This window comes from Molothrus aeneus, chromosome 6, assembly GCF_037042795.1.
Source record: "Molothrus aeneus isolate 106 chromosome 6, BPBGC_Maene_1.0, whole genome shotgun sequence".
Classification (NCBI taxonomy): Eukaryota; Metazoa; Chordata; class Aves; order Passeriformes; family Icteridae; genus Molothrus; species Molothrus aeneus.
Window position 1 is genome coordinate 42,386,120 of NC_089651.1, and position 20,425 is coordinate 42,406,544.

A 20,425-nucleotide genomic window follows, 5' to 3' on the forward strand; every position below is an offset into this window, starting at 1 on the left:
CATATGTTGAAAGATCTGCCAAGAGGGATGATTAAAGCATGACAAGTTGATGAAATCAAAAGTTGATTGTAGCTTGTCACTGCAGGGCCGTAGCATCTATAATATATTTTTAGAGTTGGAAAACTGTTAAATATGGCTACCTGATATGAACACTCAAGTTTTGTTCCCCTGTATCCAATGACATATAAAACATATAAGACTTGTTGATGAAGTCATCAACAAATGAACATAGTTTGAAATTCGTGCAAAAAACCTCATGTTAATGCATGTGTTTGCATACTGGATGACGGGATAGGATCTGACACGATATAAAAGTTACATAAATGTTGCCACTACGCTTAGAGTTTAACTGCTGTGTACTTTGTATTTTGCTTTTCCACAGAAAAAGTGAAGCTGTGGTTTATTTCTAATTTGCTCCATCCTCAAAGAGTTTCATGAAAGTGTTGTAAGAACTTTCTGTCTTCCAAATTCTAGTTTGGAGGACAGAAGAGAGAGAAAACAGAAAACAAACTAACAAAAAGGTGGTTATATTGCAGCTTCCAGTATCCATTGCTCCTGTTTTGTTTCTTAAAGCTGATCTGAGCTCTTGCAACACACTGCATTCAGTCTGAGGGAGATGTAGTTTTAACTTCCTCAAGTACCTCAAGCCCATGTGAGTGGCAGTCTGTCAAGCCCTGGAATTTGTCAGCTTGGCATCAAGAAAGAGGGAAATGCATGGGTCTTTATGAAGACATGTAAGGTAATGAAGCAGAGCAAGTAGCACAGTATGATTTAACAGCAGTAGGGTTGAAAGAAGGAGTTTACCTAAGGAAGGAAGTAAACACAGAAAAGTATCTTCATGCAAGTTGCCATGACCATCTAATTCCCACCCAGGATCCCACTGATAGGCCTTGAGGGAGAGGGGAGAGGAGTAAGAAGTATTCTTCTGTAGCAGTCTTTATTACTGCTACATAACAATCACATAAAAGGTTCTTCTAATATGCAAATACACGTTAGAGGCAATACTAGCTTTAATTTAGCCAAAATATTTATCTTGTTTATAGCTTAGATAAAGAGAACATTAACAGAAAGTACTGACAGTTTGAGTAAAAGTTTTTTGGTGCTGTCCAAAAAACCAGAGATATGTATTATTTGTATTGTATATTCAGCTGTTAGCTGAATTAGTGTAGCAACACTCTTACATCTTCCTGCATCAGACTAGATGTCCAATATGTCAAATCTGCAGATGAATACCAAATACTTTAGGAGAATATTTGCTGTAATGGTCAAAATGACACCTTTTTCCAATGGGGATTCTCTTCTGTCTTCCCAGAGCCTGATTGTTCATCTAATCAAGCTTATTGAGTCTGAGACCTGTCAAGTGTCTGATGCTCCAGAGAATTACAATAACACACCATGGCAACAACAAAAATATGCCCCAAAAGATGTCCTTCTAAAAAAAAAATTGCCCTACTTCTGCATTTAGTTTGTTATCTGAAATATGAAGTCAAATAAGCTCTATGTGTTTGTATCATATCTACAGCAATTACATTTGTATTTCTCAGTTGGAAAGCAAATGTTTCCTCGTTTTTCCTCATTAATTTATTCAGGAAGACATGATTGTGTGGAAATACTCCCACTTCTGCAGCTGGAGAAGTTACTTTGCTGCATTGTGACCCCACTGCTCAGCCAAATTTAAACCGTAACAACCCAAAACCTAGGTAATTTAGTGGCATCTCTAATTTTTCCTCTATTTTTCTGATTCTTTTTCCATTGATTCTCAAATCTCAGTTCTTTCCTCTTAGCTTAGTTCTATTGACTAGAGTTCTTTGTAAGATAAATTCTTGGAGCACAGAGTGAATGCCTAGGAAAAGTTGTATTAACCTTTGACAATGGTAGTACAGCATAAACTGAAACTCGGGAGGAGAGAGATGAGCTTTATGATTTCCCAGTCCTAGGTTTGCTCTATGTCAGAATGATCACTTAAAATATTCCAAGATACACTATCCATAGGGCACTGATGCATCTTTCTGCCTAATTGTTCTCACCTGGCATCTGATTTAAGAACCCTGGAATATCCCAAGGAATTGGCATTGCATTCATATACTTACCACAGGCCTTTGAGTCCCAGTGCCTGAGATACTATGGTGCAAAACAGATACAATCCATGTGGTTTTCCCTGTATTTCTTTGACATCCAGCCATTTTCCATGAAGAGTAGTTACATGCTAAGAGATATAGGTATATCCTGATAGCTTGGTCTTCCCAACAATGCCAAAGTATACCGCCATTCACACAAGCATGTGTACCCTGACTGAATCCTCAGATATTTTGAGCTGTTCTCATCTGTTGGTGTCCATTGCTCCATGATTGTATGAGGTCCAGGTACCAAGCATAAACCTTATCAACAGTGATTTCTGGTAAATTTCTACTTTGCTGGCATAAGATTAATTAGAACCATAGAAGAACTTGATTTGGAAGGGACCTTTAGGATCATCTAGTTCCAAACTCCCTGCCATGGTGGGGACACCTTCCACTAGAACACATTGCTCAAAGCCCCCTCCAAACAATTGCTATTGCTTCAGCCATTTGATGATACATCAAATGTAGCTGTACAAAGTGCAGAGAAGGATGGAGAAATATTTCTCAGATGGAGACTCAGGCTAAATAGAATCCTGCTGCACAGCACAGTGCAGTGAGTTCCCAGACATGAATATATTTACGTTTCTCTCCTGGGTTAGTTCTGTTTCAGTTCTCCTGATCAAACAGAGTTTTTATGTTTTATTTCTTCTCGATCTCCCTCCCTCTCCCTAACTCTCCTTCTGTCCCTGTCTCTCTCTCATAAACACACATGTGTGCACAGTAAGAATGAGCAAACAAACATCTGTCCTGAGGGATCACAGGCTTGAACAACTTTGTGCTTTTCTGATCACATTGCCTGCAGAAAAAACAGTGCCAGCTGTAATCCCTGGTTGACATGCTGACATGCAGTGACAGAAGTGGTTTATGCATCCACGTCAGCCTTTTCCCTGCTCTCTAAAGGCACTGGAAAGCATGAAGTCATTAAAATCATATGCTACAATCTGAAGTACAGCAACTGTGTGAAAGGATGGTCAGAAATGAAAGGGGCCAGTCATGGAACTAGGAGTCAGAAGTTCATGAATCCCAGCCTTGTGTTTAGAGATGCCTTTCTCTGTGATCGTGGCTAATGCTTTTACCACTCTGCAGCTTGGCTTTTCCCATCATTAAACTGAGGATAAAGCTCCAATTTACCTTATCTTTGGGGACTTAAATAGAAAATATTCTACAATTCACTGAACATGGAAGTCTTTCTGGGTCAATGAATTTGCATCTTTGCTACTTACTGAGTAACTGGTGCTCTTGGTCATGGCACAACTTTGCGAATAGCATCTGTCTTTGAGAAGACTCATTGGATTGCTACAGAATCCTAGAATTCTCTTTTCCTTTTTCTAAATTGATGCAAACAGAAGAATTGATTTTCTGATTTGCAGCAATTAGAAATGGGAAAGGCCTGTTTGGTCTCATTTATTCCATTCTGTAATAAACTGATATCCCCCACTGCTTTTTCAAGGAAAATTTTAAATAATTCAAGAATTTCCCTGAGGATACTGTAGCACTGTCTAATATGCAATCCCAGTAGGAAGTGCTTTGTAATAAATTTCTTATTTCATCAGTTTCTTACATGCTTTTAATTATTTCCTGGAACTCATTCTAGAGAACTTTTCACTTCCATAGAGTTTTTGCGTTTGGTTATTTGTAACTGGTTAGCTTTCCAGTCCTCATCAGTGACATTTGACTAAGGGCCTTACAGGCATTACTCTCATTATTGTTACTGACTGAGCAGCTTCCCTACAGTAGCACTGTATTTATGGGAAAGGACTTCACATGCTCTCTCTATTTGTACATTTAACTCCCCATATTATCTCCCTAATAATATGTGCACAGGGAAATGAGATTCAGAAACATCTGAAGGTTTCTATTGGAGCCAATCCAGCTACCAGCACCAAGGCAGAGACTTCAGCTCTGCTGGAACTGAGCTGCTCTTATTTGCTGGGTTGTGGTAGTGAGCCATTGACCCTTCAAGAAGCAGGTATAAAGCCACAAGTTTTCTTACCTCAGATCATGCACCCTCCAAAGGCAACTGAGCTGTTTTCAGTCTCACATTGCTCCTGGAAGCAAAATAGCTACACTCATGTAGCTCAAATGCCTCACCTCAAATTTGTAAATTATATAAGTGTTTCTATGTCCTGACTTTGCCTAATGCACAAAACAGATAAACAACCTCTAGATAAATGAGAGTTAATAGAATTTAAAGTGTCAATAGAAATAAAATGCTTTTGGTATTTGATTATTGCTGCTTGTTCCCACTGGGCAACATAAATCATATCCTGACCTTTCACAAGGGAATCAAAGAAGTGGGATGTGGGGATAATAGCAGTGTATTTTATTCCAATCTCTGATTTCTTCCTGCAAAATGTTGGGTTTTTTTTCCTTGCTTAAAATGGAAAGATCAATATGTAGTTTCAGTTTTTCTTTAATAGACACTTCAGCCTTGGCTGCCTGACATGGGGCTTAATTTGGGTCTGGTCAGTGAAAAAACACAGTAATTTACACATTCCTAACAAAACATTTCAAACATCTAGTAATGTAGGCACCCAAATTGTTTCATATTTTTAGAGAGGTTGAACTGGTAACTGCTTTCTCTGCACTGTACACTAGTTCAGTTTTCCAACATAGCTCAAAGGAGAACTAAAGCAGACTGCTTTTATTTCATGCCCATGGCCTCAACTTCTACAGGGCTGAAGTGATTCAGCATAATGTGCACATATAAAATAGGACTTGAGTCAAATTTTTGACAATATTTCTTTTCTTCTGGATGCTTGAAAAGGTTTGATTAACCTTCTTCCACCTTTGCTAATCTGGGTTTTCTTCCGTTTTGCTCCTATTGTGCTTCTGTGTTAGATTATCAAAGGTAAGGCACTTATTTTCTCAGTCATCCAAAACAGGATTGAAAGACTAATCTAAGGGAGGTTGAACTGTTACTGATCTTGTCCTGGGGCAGAGCATTGAATTAGATTACTTCCTCAAGTCTTTCTTAGTCTTATTAGTGTCACTGTGGTCCACGTTAGCTATACCTCCTGCACAGACATTTAAACTTCTATCCCTTAGTTTGCTTCTGAATTTCCCAATGATTTTGGCCTGAATGGTGCTTTACTCTAAATTAGAACCTCAGGTTTTTTAGGCCAAAAAAGATCAGACAAAATAGGGAGTGGTGGCATTGTAAAGATTTTGGTCAAGGTACTAGAGACTTAGAAACAGCTCCAGCTGCCTGAATAATTTTTACTGTTGGAGTCTTGCTTGCTAATTCTTTCTCATATTTTTAGTACTTACATTACCAAGACCTTGTTGTCTCTTATCACGAGGGCAGTGAGCTGAGAAGGGTTGCAGTGTGAAGGTCAGCTTTTAACTCCAGTCCATAGTGAGATGAACAGAATAAAAGGTGTTGCTCCCAGCAAACAATGTGATCAGAGGGAATTGAAGATAAAGTCAAGGGCATCCAGGACTAAGGGGAAAATAAGGACAAGAAATAAAATGAGAATTCAGTAGCAAAAGATGCAACTTTATTGAACAGTGAAAGCAGGGGAAGAATATAATATCCAAGAACTGAAGCAAAGCTAAACAATGTTAAGACTTGTCTATTTTTCAATTCACTAAAATGAAATTAAATCCCAAATTGTAATTAATTTTCTATAGCTCTCCTTTTATACAAGGCAAAACTGAAGGTTTTCAAGAATTTTTAGAGGGACAGCTTGTGATAGGTAGAAAGATTCCAGATCATCTGCCTTGTAATTATTTTGTTTAGCATGGCCATCCTGTCTCATTTTTGTATAAGCCACATCTGTGGTTTCAGGTTTGGACCTTTTTCAAGTATTTTCTAAAGCCACTGTAAGTAGAGATTTTTTGCATGTTTGAATTTTAGTGCAACCATTCTCTATGTTATATAAACCACAATATGGTCTTACAGTAACACAACAAAATAAACATCTATACATAAACAGACCTGATGCTAAAACTTGATTGTAAGTGTTGTTATTCATTTTTGATGTATGAAGGAAGGTCAAGTCTTAAAAATAGATTCCAATCCTTTACTAATAGACTTGTGTCAGTTATCTAATTGCATACAACTATGAACAAATAGTGGTTGTACTTCGTAGTATTTAAAACAAAATATGTACTTAAGGAAATGTGAAAATGGAGCAATTCAGTATCTTGTAGGTTTTCAAGTGCAGCTGCTTGAAAACAGAAGTGGTAAAAGAGGTTCAGTCTGTGCCAATCACAAGCACACTTGGGAAACTTTTGTTCCCTTTATCAGAGGGGAATTGGCAGCTTCTCCATGATGCATGCAAGTCTCCTTTTCCAGGGCATGTAACATCAGCCCTAGGAGAGTTTTGGAGTTGAATTGAACTGAATTAATTTATGTTAGAAGAGCATTTACCCATCAAATATACACTTTTCATGCAGTAGCAGACTGCTTCTCTCTCATGATGATGTCAATTAAGTGTGTGTAAATCTTAGTGAGATTATGGGCATCCATAAAAACTCAAAGGGAGCTGGCATTACAGGCTGCTGGGTGAACTGCGCTATCAAACACTAGGTGTTAGCAAGCCCTTTTCCTACTGATATTCCTTCTACAATATGGGGAAAATGGTGGAAACATTTTAAAGCTTCAACAGTGATGTCAAGATGTTTCTTTAAATCCTTAGTATCACTGTAACATCTTTCACTTAATAACTGCTCATTAGGTAAAATGTCTCATTCTTTTTAGAGACGTAGAAGCAATGAAGAAAATTCTGCTTCATAGAACAGCCTGTGACAATAATTTAGATCAGATGAGTGTTTTCTTGTGGTATTCTTTTCAGCATCTTCACAGATTTGACAACACATCAGGATGGATTAATATTCAACCTAAAAGCAAGTACTTTCTTTCTGCCTGGTGCAATTTGCTGGAACCTTTCAGTTTTTCTCTTTCACACCTAAGAGGTAGTACATCATTATGATTGGTCTAGGCCAAGAAGCAAGATTTTTCAGAGCTTCAATTGTTCTTGTACTTTCTTTGGCTTAAGATTCCATTTTGGTTTAGAAATAAGCTTAATGCAATAAAGGTTGCTTGTTTTCTTAAAGGAAGCATCAGCACAAAAGAATAACATCTTGAAGCACTGAAGGGTTTTGGAAGAAAATTCTGCTTTGCCCATGAGCAAATTTAAACTGTGTCCCTTGGACTCTTGCACCGCATAAAAAGTATTTCCTGTGGGAACTGCCAGTAGTGATTGGCACAAGCAAGTTATTTTGGGGTTTTTCCCCCTCATTTTAGTTTGTCTAAATTGAAGATTATCAAAAGCTGAAGTTCAAAGTGAATCTGATCTATTTATCAGTATAGTCTGTAGAGCAGGGATACCAAGGGCTTCAGAAAAAAGACACAATGCCAGCAACTGATCATATTTAACCAGTAGGCCCTTATTTTTATGACTAGATTCCACATTTCCTTTGGAAAAAGAGGGACAATCCAAGAAAACTCAAAAAAAATATAGAGCACTTCTGCCATATTCCTTTCCAAAGTACTTAGCCCTTAGCAATGGTATTTGAAATATTTAGAATATTCAGGTTAACCAAGATTCAAGAATCTAGAAGATTTCAAGATGTTACTGTTAAAATCCTTGAGGTCATAAAAGTCTGATTGCTTAGCAGTTTGTTGAAAAACTTAGGAAATGAAGCAGAATTTCTATTAATTGTGCATATAAGTCCTAAACGGGACAAAAGACTTCTTTTAATCCTAGTCTTCACAGTTGGCTTTAGAATTTTTACATGAAAAAAGGAATAATGGCAAAATAATGTGTTTATGAGGCACAGTTCTGTAGAAGAAGCTAAGTTTGTTAAGCAGATCTAAGGCATATTGATATACAGGAATTTATTATGTGGTTGAAGGAAAAAAGAGGAAACATTTAAAATGAGCCTATCCTATTGGTACTTGAATCATTTAAGCAGCTAGAATCTACGGGAGGAAAATATTTAGTAAATCACAAGTGGCAAAACCAATCAACACAATTTTACTATAAAAAAGCTATATCCTGCGACCTTTGAGACCCACATTGATTCTGAATGCAGAAGAATTATGTGATTAGGAGTATTTTCTGAAAATTTAAACCACTCTATCCTGTGTATTCTATTCTGAAAAACAGCCTGGAATCAAATCTGGACTCAAAAGGAAAAAAAGAGAGAATCTATATTAGCTACGTGAAAAGGTTATTTGAATGTTTGTATCATTCAACTATAGAAAGAAATTGCATTGAGGTCACAAAAGGATTGTTAAAATTTATGTGTATGAAGATGGATGAGAAACACCTTTAATCACATCATGCCTCAGCTGTCAGAGGTTCAGTAAGCTTTCTTCATGCCAAAGTTATGTTACTTCGTGTTGCAAACCATGATATTTCCTTTTTGAGCTCTCATATCAAATGTTGTGTTTATTTTTTAAAGCACAACTCCAAGTCAGTATTAATTTAATGATTGTGTGGTTCTATTGGTTATATTTAATGGCTATTCTAAGTACTTAACAATGAAAAGGTTGCTCTTTAGCTCACTGTTGTAATTGGGTATATAAGTAAACACATTCTCATGCACATGTTTTTAAAAATCATTCTTACTTATGTCTGAAATAAAATTTAAAAACAAACCAAAAAATAATAGATCAGACACTAATGTTGCAATATAAACCTACTTGAATTTTCTAATGCCCTTCAATTTTTCATCGCTTTTAAAGGTATGATTTTTATATGTATTTTAATCTCGCTGAATATATCTGCATAATAATAACATAATAAAATTAAATTAAACCTGATTTAAAAAAAACAGTTTTTAAAGATGTGGTGGGGAATAGTTGTCCTTTCTGGCTTTCTTGAAGGTCTAAAGCTATAAGAAACCCATTTATCATCATCATGTCTTTTTTGATTGTCCCACTTCCTCTTTTTACCTCAGTCTTGTTGGCCTGTTCTTGTCAGACACCCTATTTCTGAGGAGTTTCAATTCACCACATTTTTTCCTTTTCTACAGTCAGCCTTTCACATAGAGGAAGAAGCAGTCCATGCCAGCCCCTGGCTGACTCTAGTGTTCCTCTGAATTGTCTTCATTCTGAAAAAGATCTTATTTCCAGCAGTAAAAGGTTACTCATGTGCATGCTGATATGGATGAAGACAGTGGAGCTTCTTGTTGCTTGTAAATAGTGTTAGAAAATTTCTTTGGGGCTATAGAAAACGTGCCTGCCCATCAATGTTGTATTATCAATGCACTCATGTAACCAGTCCTAGCTCAAAATGTACTCTATCAAGTGGGGAATAACCCCCATTTCTATCAAAACTGTGTCTGTCACTATCACATGCAATATAGATGCAGTAGCAACCTCTTTGTAAGTCCTCTAGTTTGAGTTGAGAGAGAAATTAAGGTCTTTAAGTGCCATTGAAGTGCCTTCTGAGAATTTTTCAGGACCTAGTACCCTTTCCCTGTACACAAAAAAAAAAAAATAGGCACACTGCAACTAAACAAAAAAAAATCCTAAAGGAGATGCAGAGTTTTTTATGATTGCATTTATGAGATTGATCTGTTTTGGTGGGCGTGGATGAGTGTGTTGAGAAAAGGCCTAAGCTGAATGTCTTGCTAACTGATCTTAAAAAAAAATTGGTTTCGTAGTGAGCTTGACTTAATTTTGTTTCTGTTCTCCACAAACCAATGGGTCAGCTTCCCTGTCCTGTAAGCTGCCCCTAGGCTTAAATGAATGGCAGAATTTGCAGGAAAAGAAACTGTCGTTTCAGTTTCTTATTACTAAACAGATCAAATATCATTGTTTTGTTAATATTACTGTCTCTTTAGCTTTAGGTAGAGTTTTTTCTTTTTCTTTTTTTTTTTTTTTGGTTTTTTTTTTCTTTTTCTTTTTTTTTTTTTTTTTTTGTTTATATTAACTCAGCTCCTCTTTATCAGTTTTTTCTTGGTTCCTGGATTGAACATGGTTCAAATTTTCAAATTTTCTGTTTAGGAATATGTATTCATAGAAGTATAGAATTGACTTTTGGTGGTGCTGATATGAATTATGAGAGCTGGGAATGTAATTAAATGTAACTTCATTTTTGTGAGTGACTACAAGTCACCACAGTACATTGTTAAATATGACTTGGCAGATGACTCAGAAAGTATTTTCAATTTTATCTTTTCCTTTTAGTTTATCTGAGTAACCAAGTGTATATGACAGGCATCTGAGGTGCAACAGAGAAAGTGGAGCAATGTGTGTCAGATGGTGCTTAATTAGATATTCCTGCAATGGGGAATAGGAGTTTCCCACAATTAATATATAATAAGGAAGGTTAAAAGTCATCTGACTTTTCAGGAAGGTAGTAAGCAATTGGGCCAGTAAAGTTGTTCTTAAATGCTTTTGCTTCTTTTTTACCGTGTACCCCAAATAAGCAGCAAGGCTCCTCAATGTCCATCATTATAGTTGGAGATACTAACACAAATGCAAATTGCTGATTTCCTTACAACTGAGCTTACAGTAATATAGATGATGATTTTTACAAATATCCTTAAGATTAGGTCATATGAACCCTTGTGGGACTATATCTGGCGTGTTGCTCTAGTGCTTTTCACATGCAGCTGAAAGTCAGCAGTCCCAAGGTGCTGCTGGAGAGCCCAGCTGTGGTCAGCAGGTACCTCACACTCACTGGCAGCATTTCTGAGCAACAGCTATGCAGTGAGGATGATCAAACACATGACATTCACCAGTCATATTCCCTGCTGAATGACAGTGTCTGCTCTTGACTGGCTGAATTTCCATGATTTAGTTTTTAATTACCCTTTTTTTTATTGGTGTCTCTTTATATTGAAAAAAGATTACAGCATCTGTTTCAGAAAGTCAAATAAATATGAAGCCCTATTAGAATATTTATATGTATGACTTTAAAGGCAATACTGCAAATTGTGCAGAGCAGTTGCTGACTTTGACCACCATTTATTCAAAATACATACTGGAGCACAACTGATTTACTGATCTGCTTATGGTAGCATTACTTCAGTAAGTTGTGGGCTTAATCCTTTTTCTACAATTTTATAATGTTGCATGTAAAAAAAGGACTTCTCTTATGCCTGTCTGAAGAGTTTTTGTAAAAATAATACTTGAAGCAAAAATTAGAATTAATCAGAAAATTACTCTAGTTGAAGAAGATGAAAGAGCAGAATGATGGCACTTGTTCACTGTCTTTCCTAGCACCATCAAACTGAGCTGCTCCTTTCTACTAGAGGTTCCATCTGACTTGTGCAATTTTCCAGTAGCTAGGGAATTTGGACAGAGGCTTTGTGTGAATCCTGTGCCTCTCTGTGCTGTGCAAGTTGTAGGAGCTTTCCACCAAAGCACACTTTAATGGATGAGGATACTATCCATCAACATGGAACAGTGGAACTGTAATTGCCGCAATTTACATTTTGGCCAATTATTTCTGCTTTTATTTAAATTAGTTTTTAAGCATTTGTTTTATTCTGGCAACAGGCCCAAGTCTTTGGTAACTGAACAGAAGTTTTCATGTATCCTTAATTAACAGTTCTTCCTCGTATCAAATTTTACTTTTCTTTTTTTCTGTTTATCTTTCCATTCTTAGGTGTTTGGATTTTTTTTAACTAATTATATTAGATACTTTGGCTTCAATTTCTTACATTTTCTTCCTTTCTTTTTTTTCCTGTTTACTGGGTTTCTAGTCCTAACACGTGTCTTTTACCAGTGCAAGAAGGTTTTTCAAATTGCTACTGTGTGTTTACGTGACTGACATACTGTGCCATGTCCATATGCAATCAGATCCAGAGCCTGATCCGAATGTTTTAATTCATGGCACTGAGTTCACGCAAGGTCTCACATTGCAGACAAATTGCACATGCCTTCTAACCAATTTGGATAAACAAATACTCTGAGGAGAATCTGAGAATCTTTTTTTTTTTGTAGGCTTTAATTTCTTTGACCTTCCAGAACCTCAGGCAATTGGATGTATAACTATTCTCCACTCTACTAAAGATAAATCTCTCTCTTTTCAAATATATATATATATATGTACCCACGTGCGCACTTATTTATCTATAGCTAAATAAGGTCATAAAAAAACCAAAAAATCTAGGATGTTTTAACTATTTCATTGACTTTACAGATTGTTTTTAAGCTGTTTTTTAAACTTTAAAGGCAACACTGATAGTGAACGGTTCCAAATGGTAAAACAGAAAATCCCCTTCAAATATAACCGGCCTGTAGAGGAGTGGCTGCAGGAAAAAGGTAACAGTCATTAAAACTTTCATTTTAAACCCATTTGGTTCTAAACTCTCATTTTTAAAGCCTGCAAATAAATGTTTCTTAAATGATAATCGCCTGCTGCATAAATGAGTGTTTTAATTTTCATTATAATTTGTGTCAGCTTCCACCTGCCATATGTTGATAAATCATGCTATAATACATTGCTATTAAAATGCAGTTAAAGGGACAAAATTCTAAGCTTGCTGTAATAGCAATGACAAACAAGCAAAAATTCAGGAGATGATTTCTAAAAAAAAAAAAGCCAAATGAAGAAGAGTGAAGAGCAACAACATGTATTATGGCAATTTAACCACTGCATGATTTTCCTATTTTAATTTGGGCTTGAGCTACATTTATATCTTTTTTATTGAAGTTTTCTTAAAAGATTTTCAAATCTACTTGTTAAACCACTTCCTTTAAGTTGATTTTTGTCATGAGTCTGATTAGCCACTATGGCTATTTATTTCCTAATTGTATTAATATAATTAAATGATTTTAAAAAATGTTGTAAAGAAAACATTTTTTAACATTTTCATTTAAATTACAGGGAGGGAGACAGAGAAAATTATTGTTCTGTTGCTTTTATGCTATGTCTGGAGTACAGGTTGAACAATCAAATGATATTTGTCTGAAATACATATCAAATTCTTAGTCTAAGGCAGTGCCACTTAATTTTGTGGGTTTGCCTGGAGTAATTGGCCTCAGTTCAACAAAAAAACTTGTTAACATGAATAAGTCCAGATGTCTTGAGTGAAAGTTCTGCATACAGTCCATGACCTTTTGAAATGGGACTTGTGTCAGACCAGTAATTTTTTTTTTCTTGCAAGGAAAAGAGATGTAAATTTGGAGACGTAAAAATAAAATATCTTGGATGTAGAACCCATTTTAAAGCCTGTTGAAGGTAACAGAATAACTTGCTGATTTCAGTAGGGCATGAACTAGGCTCTTGGTAATACAGTGGAGTTAAAGTCAGGAAGATTTTCTCCCTCTATTAGTTAATGTGGTATTAAAAAACAAAAGCCCTGTATCTAACTCCTTGCCTTGAAATCTAGACAATGCAGAACACAATCTTCTCTTGTTTCCATTTCTGAAAGTACAGCTAATAAAAGGGGGTGACCTTTGAACTCAGTTTTTGCATTTTCTGTGCTGATTTAGACTATGGTTGTTAACACATTTTCCAGGTAGGAAAACCAATCTCTTGTCGGACTGGAAAAATGTAATTTATGTTCTGTTTCAAATTTCTAACCTCAGCTGAATTAACAAATTGATTTATCCAGTATGAATTAAGGTCAGGAAGGATGTGGCTAAATCCAGTCAAAATATTTTCATGTGGAGGGCCTGATCCTGCAAAGTGTTGTGCGCGCTCAGTTCCTATTAACTCCTATCAACGAGAGCTGGCAGTGTTGCTCACTTTTCAGGTTTGGTCTACAAAGGTGTAATGTTTAAAACTAAAGCTAAATTATTATTGAAAATAAGGCAAAAATATTTGTGTAACCAAAACAGAATTGGTTTTTTTACCACCAGTATGTCATACACAGTTAATTCAGCTAAATTGTAAATAAATTTGAAGATAACAATAAACAGAAAATGCTATTGAGTCTCAATGGGTTGCCCTATTAATTTACAAGATCAAACTAAAATAGATAAATAAAGTTTAATACTAAAAAGAGAATAATTTTGGTAAGTCTGAATTGCTAAAGTCCCTTTAACGCTAAAGACAATGATTGCCTCAATTTTGTTAAAACAGATGCATGTCTAATTCCTTGATGCAATTCATGTGCTTGAGAAACCCATCTTTTTTTTTTTTTTTTCTTTTGGTTTGGTTGTGGGTTTGTTGGTTTTTTGTTTTTTTCATTTTTGGTTTTCCACAAAATCTTTTACTTTATGTCACAGCTTCTACAAGTTTGAGCTTAAAAGCATGACAAGACACTTTCATTTGTAATCCATCCTGAAGTTTTGAACTGAAGTCTACCTTTTGTGGATATTGATGCTTTGTTAAAAGACAATCACACATGCACTAGAGTCTAAAAGAGACAATATTTGAGTCTTCAGGCACTCTCAAAGCACTGGATGTGGTCAGGCTAGAAGGATAGGGCTATGTTTTTACTAAAGTGAAAGGAAATTGAGTCTTTCCATTATGTGTCAGGGAATGACATTGCACAGTGTAGCACCTGAGACAATATAACTTGGTTTGTTCATTCTAAAGTAGACAGACATTTTCAGCAATTCAGGTACCACTCAAATTGAAAAAATATAAGAATGAGTAATTTATGTAGCTGCTCACCAGCTTGCTCATCCATCTGGTCATCCATCTAACAATTAATGTAACATGGAAACCTTCTGTCAGAAGATTTTATAAAGATGGTGAGTGAAAGGGTAGTTTCCTATCAAAATGGAGCAAGACAAACTGATGGATGGAGGAATAGATTCATCAAAGAGTCATCATATATAGAATAGCTGTCTTGCCCATGTGAGTTCTTGGCTTGGGTGAGGTAAGGTGAAACACTTTTTGATTGATATTTTGAATGCTGTAGATTTGGTCTTCCTTTGGTACTGCTATGTTATTCATGATAATGAAATAGTTCATTCTTGGAAAACAAATATAACACATTATCTTTCTGAAGTGGCATCACTGTTGGCTTTGAAGGGCTTTTAAATTCTATGAATTAGTCTAAAATAATTTTAAGAGCCCAGGTTTATAGTCTGGAATTGCATGAGTAATAAGCAAAATATTAAATGCTATTAACTTCATTGAGATTATGTATGTGAATATAAAAAGAAGTCTTAGTCTTAAATTGTTCAACTTCAGTAGTCATAAATCCAGCAGATTTCCTTAGCAGAATACTTGGTGTCTGCTAAGGAACAGATGCTACCTGTTCTGCAATTGGATGAGCTAATAAAGACCCAGAAGCATCTCATCAAAAGGATTGATCCCAGAAGTACTTAATTATTCAAATCTTTCTTACCTGTAAAGTCTCCTTGATGTAAGTGGCTGTACTTTTGAAGCAAGTACTATTAGTATGAATTAGGATTTGCAAAATCAGGCCCAAAATCTCCTCTAGTGCTATGGCAAAGTTGCACTTCAGATTTCTCTGTGGTATTTTTAATTAGAATTCCATTTTCCAAATGAAGAAGACAATGAGAGAGCAAAGAAACAAGAGCCTGAACTATTCAGAATGCTTACAAAACACCTCATTATTTTTCTTTAGTATGACACTAATATAGCAGTAGGAAGAGTTCTCTGTGGAAAAAAAAAGCACTGCAGAATTGAATTACACACCTAGTAGAATTTACTAATATAAATAGTTCATCAATAAAATCCAGTGGCCAGATAAATTTTACTTGGGGGAAGTAAAAGGCTTCAGCTAAATTCCATTCAAAGAATGATCAGAAGAGACATATGGTGGCAGAATGCATATTCTCTCCAAAAATTTTTCTCATTCCATGTTCATTTCCCTGGTGTCTTTACCATGCACATGCACACCATGTAAGAGCAAAGAATGAGGAATTTCAAGTAGTAGGTGACTGCAACAAGTGATTGTTCTTTTAGCAAACACATTTTTAGTGTGGTTTCCAGCATTAACCATATGGTGCAATGCATGAATCCTGATCTGGAAAACCATTTAACAGTGAAGACTCCAAAATGCACAATCAAATTGCTTTTTTTTTTATTTTCGCTGGAAAAGGGTCACCTCCTTGGTGTACACTTTCTTTCAACATTAGAAGATGCAGATGAAGGCCCAGAATTGGAGACATGGTCTCTTTTTTTCGGGCTTAATATACTTAGTCTTCCTTCTTACAAATAATGCAAGAAATATGACAGACATGTAAAGCTATGCTATGAGCTTAGGTTAGAATAGTTGATATTCTGAGCTGAGTCATAATCCTTCAGTAAAAGTGAGAGAACCCCTCTCCTATCCTTGTTTGGGGAGCTCTCCTACCTGGAAAAGCAAAAAATTTTCTTATCACCTTCCACCTTCTCCCCTTTGGCAAAAGATGAAAAAAGATACTAAATTATTTCAAGGGAAGAAAGAAATGGAAATGCAAATGGAAAACTGAACTGACCGTTATCTTCCATCTATTTTTAGGGATAAAATCTCAAGATTAGTGAAATAAGAAGTCCTTTTACTCCTAAGTCCCTTCTTTACTCATCTTTACCTCTATCATGCATGAGGTGGGAAGAAGGGAACAGTTGCAAGTGACATGTCTGAGTTTCTGGGGGCAGGGACAATATGGACAGAACTATGGTGCTGGAGGGAGGTAACATATTTAGAGAAGGGAAAATGGTGTAGTAAGGTTCTTACAGCATATCCCTTATAAAATCCAAAGTACAGCATGACAGAAAAGCAAGCTCTGAGGACATGGTATGGGACAGGAGTTTGACCTTCTACAGTGTACAGTGCCATGTCCTCTAATTCAGACAGGAGCTGGGCTGAGAGGGATGAATATCTTAACAGATGTTGTTCCTGGGCCCTATTTTTGTCATAGACAAGAGTAAAGGCTCTGTTTACATTCTGAGGATGTGTGGCTTCAGTGCATGTTTATTGATGTTTAACAGACACATGTTGCCTCTGGCAAGTTTAAAACCCCCTGAGATGCAGAACATCGCATCAGGTGTTTCAACACTTTCCAGGGGAAGGATATCCTCCATTTTTATTTCTCATTTCTCATCAATGCGCTCACTCCACCCTGACCAACTCCTGATTTTCCATTTACAAAGCTGAGAGTGAGGAGCACAAGGGATGTGCAGCCCACCTCCACATGTCTGTGTCTTACACCTCTCCATATACTGTTGCTTAGTTAGCTAGGGCCCTCTTTGGGGACAGGAACTACTTTCAGATACATTTCTTCTCTTGTCCCCATTCTCTTCCCCATGGTCCATCCTGTCACCATAAGATGATGCTACATCGCATCACCACTTGGCTTCAAGACCTGCCACGACGACCAAAATTGGTGAGCTCCCCCATGTGTTTTGATCTACTCTAACCACTGGCTGTGAAGGAATGAGCAGTGGATCATAGGTTGTGCTTTCCTACATGGTGGCATTCTGCACCGCTCATCAGCCTGGACTAGGCAGAAAGTGGCAAATGAAAACTGGGGAGTGGGATTGGGATTGGAAAACATATATCAAACTTCATAAAAATGGGAAAGCGCAAGATATTTAAATGTTGATTGACTTGAAGCTGCATTGATAACCCTTCTGAGCAATGTCCAGTCTGGTTGTCTGCTGATTCAGCAGATTTCAGGTGGCATGCCCCTAATCTTTTGAGGAATAGTGAAATTATAGGCACTGCCTTTGCATTTCATGAAGTAATTTATTTCTTAACGTGGTAAACCTAGAGCAGCCTGGGACATAAACAGTATTTATAGAGCAGTCCAGGCTGAATGTGATGTAAGTGTCCTGCAGAACTAGGTGAATTGGCAATTGTTGCTAGATTTATTTTTAATAATTGGGTTTTTTATTACATATGGTATTGGACCTCTTGTAACGCTCAAGATGTGACCTCAACTAAACCACATAACCCTGCCTACATTTGAATTTCACTGTCTGTAGAGTGGAGTAAGGCATTCTGGGGCTTAGCCATCTGAAGCACTGTTATCTTCACTATTTCAAAAGCTTTGCTTTTTCAGAGACATCAGAAATGTTTGTGTGTGTTCTTTCTTGGGTTTAGATTTTCAAGCCTTCACAACATAAAGTTTACAGGTGAAAGATCATGACTGATCCTATCATAACACTCCTACTTAATTCTTATATTGCTTTGTTTTTACCTGATGTTTTACTGTTTTTGAGCCAACCCTTGAAACCTTGGCATTGTTAAAAGAGGCTTTGAGTTAATCTACTGCTTTAACCAAAAAGTCCAAAAGGAGGTTTATTTATGGGCTAAAGATTGACAGGTACTGCAGTTTGAATTGATAGTACAAAAATAGCCGCACATTGAAGTCCTATTTGTAGTTTTAAATCCATCCAATCCCAAAAGAACAGGTTCAGATTTCTAAAGATCCTCCAGAGTTTTTATGTGTGAGTGGATGCTGAGGTATAAGGTTCAGTTTTCAGTATTCATACTTCCAGGCTAATCATCCTTATTAATGACTTTTAGGCACCACACTTCCATACTGTTTCTCTACAGTCATCATATACACTCCCAAGAATGAATCTACTTCTCCTTTGTTCATCACTTCGGGCCAGGGCTCAATGTAGTATGCAAACTGAAGGAAATGTCTGTCAATAATGTTATTCACCCCCCTTCACTAGGACGACAGTTAACGATCTTCAACACCCAGGCGCAAATAGCCATAGGAGGGAAGGACAGAGGGCGTCTCTTCCAAGGCCAGCTCTCCGGGCTCTATTACAATGGCCTGAAAGTGCTGAACATGGCGGCAGAGAACAACCCCAACATTAAAATCAATGGAAGCGTCCGACTCGTTGGGGAAGTCCCTTCCATCTTGGGAACAACACCCACAACCTCGGTGCCACCAGAAATGTCGACTACAGTCATGGAAACCACAACCACGATGGCGACCACTACCACCCGAAAAAATCGCTCCCCGCCCAGCATCCAGGTGAGTCAGTTAGTCCTCTCCATTTCCTTCAGATCTTAATTCGTCTTGCTGCTCATTTGTAAGTTCATAGGAGCTATCTTCTCTGAATAATGCTCCATGAAACTCTTTATTTTAAAAATGTTGTCCTCCTGTGTTGGACACAGGACAAACAGCTGGCTGAATTGTTGTAGCACATACATGTAAGAGTGGGAATAGATTTTGCTCCTGATCTTGTGCAATCCGATTTGTGTGAGAGTGTTACAATGTGATCTAGAACAAGGTTTTAACTATGTTTCAAAAGTTCCATATGTGGGGAAATGTATTCCGAAGAGAATTACGTGGCTTAATGAGAGGTGGGTGTATGGTTATTTATTATTATGACAGGATGAACTGCTGCAATAGTGAAGTTCATAATGAGGAGAAAAGCAATGGAGCATTACTTCCATTTGGAGTAATTTTTTATTTCCCTTTTATAGCCTTCCTGCAGAGAATTTTGAAGGAACGCTATCAAGATCGGTTTCTTGCAAAATGTAGATGTTCTAACATAGAGCAGTTCCCATTTGGTAAAAATCATTCCTAACTAAAAAATTAATTTCAGATTATCTGACTTAATTGTGCCAAAGTAGTTATTTCAACCCTTAAAATGCAGTGGTTTTGGAACCGCTTTTGTGGCAGCCGGAATATGGTACTGATTAGAAATAGACACCTTCAATTGGCTGTCCTTGTCTGTGCAAAGAATCATGTGACTAACCAATCTGAGCTGTGGATTATTTATTTCAGCAGTATGCTATCATGTTATTGTGTTATCAACTAGAATGAAACGTGTTTTGAAATCATTAGAGAGATGGAGCTGCCGGAGTCTCTAGCTAGGGTCTCTAAAATGAGTAAGGGACTGGATCATTTATTGTATGAGGAAAGGCTGAGAGCTGGGACAGCTCATCCTGGAAAAGAGAAGGCTCATGGGAGGATCTTAACTGTATGTACAAATACCTGAAGGAAGAGTGTAAAGATGACAGTGGTGCCCAGTGACAGGACCGGAGACAATGGGCACAAACTGAAACACTGGACTTGCCCTCTAATCATTGGGAAACATTTGTAACATGAGGGTGACTGAGCATGGGGGCAGATTGCCCCAAAAGGTTGTGGCGAGTCCATGTTGTTAAAATTCAAAAGCCATCTGCACATAGTCCTGGACAGGTGACTCTGCATGATTCTACTTGACCAGAGGTTTGGACTAGGTGACCTCAGGAGGTCCCTTCCAACCACAGCAATTCTGTGAGGTATGTCTGGCTCCGGTGGAATTTACAGCTATTAGAGTAACTAATTCCAAGCTGAGGTTTAACAGTGCCCGCTTTGGTACTCTGTAAATCCAGGCGGCAACATGACTGGGATTAATTGAATTTTTAGCCTCACGCACCCAGTAGGTGATTTTATAAAGTTACAGCTAAATGAGGGGAAATTACCCCATGTTTGGTCACTGTCTGTCATAAATTTTGTGAGAATTTCCTTCTCTGCA

The 20,425-nt window shown here is 37.1% G+C and overlaps 1 protein-coding gene across 8 annotated transcripts in view; it reads left to right on the plus strand.

The window, feature by feature from the left end:
* Positions 1 to 20,425, plus strand: part of NRXN3 (neurexin 3) — a 968,325-nt gene that overhangs the window by 842,575 nt on the left and 105,325 nt on the right. For 4 of the 8 annotated variants that reach the window (XM_066552373.1, XM_066552369.1, XM_066552370.1 and 1 more), the window contains 3 exons: positions 12,262 to 12,351; positions 17,266 to 17,322; positions 18,623 to 18,930. In XM_066552373.1, coding sequence (XP_066408470.1) covers positions 12,262 to 12,351; positions 17,266 to 17,322; positions 18,623 to 18,930 — 455 coding nt within the window. The remainder of the gene's footprint in view (positions 1 to 12,261; positions 12,352 to 17,265; positions 17,323 to 18,622; positions 18,931 to 20,425) is intronic. The other 4 variants (XM_066552374.1, XM_066552375.1, XM_066552376.1 and 1 more) reach the window with 1 other exon arrangement.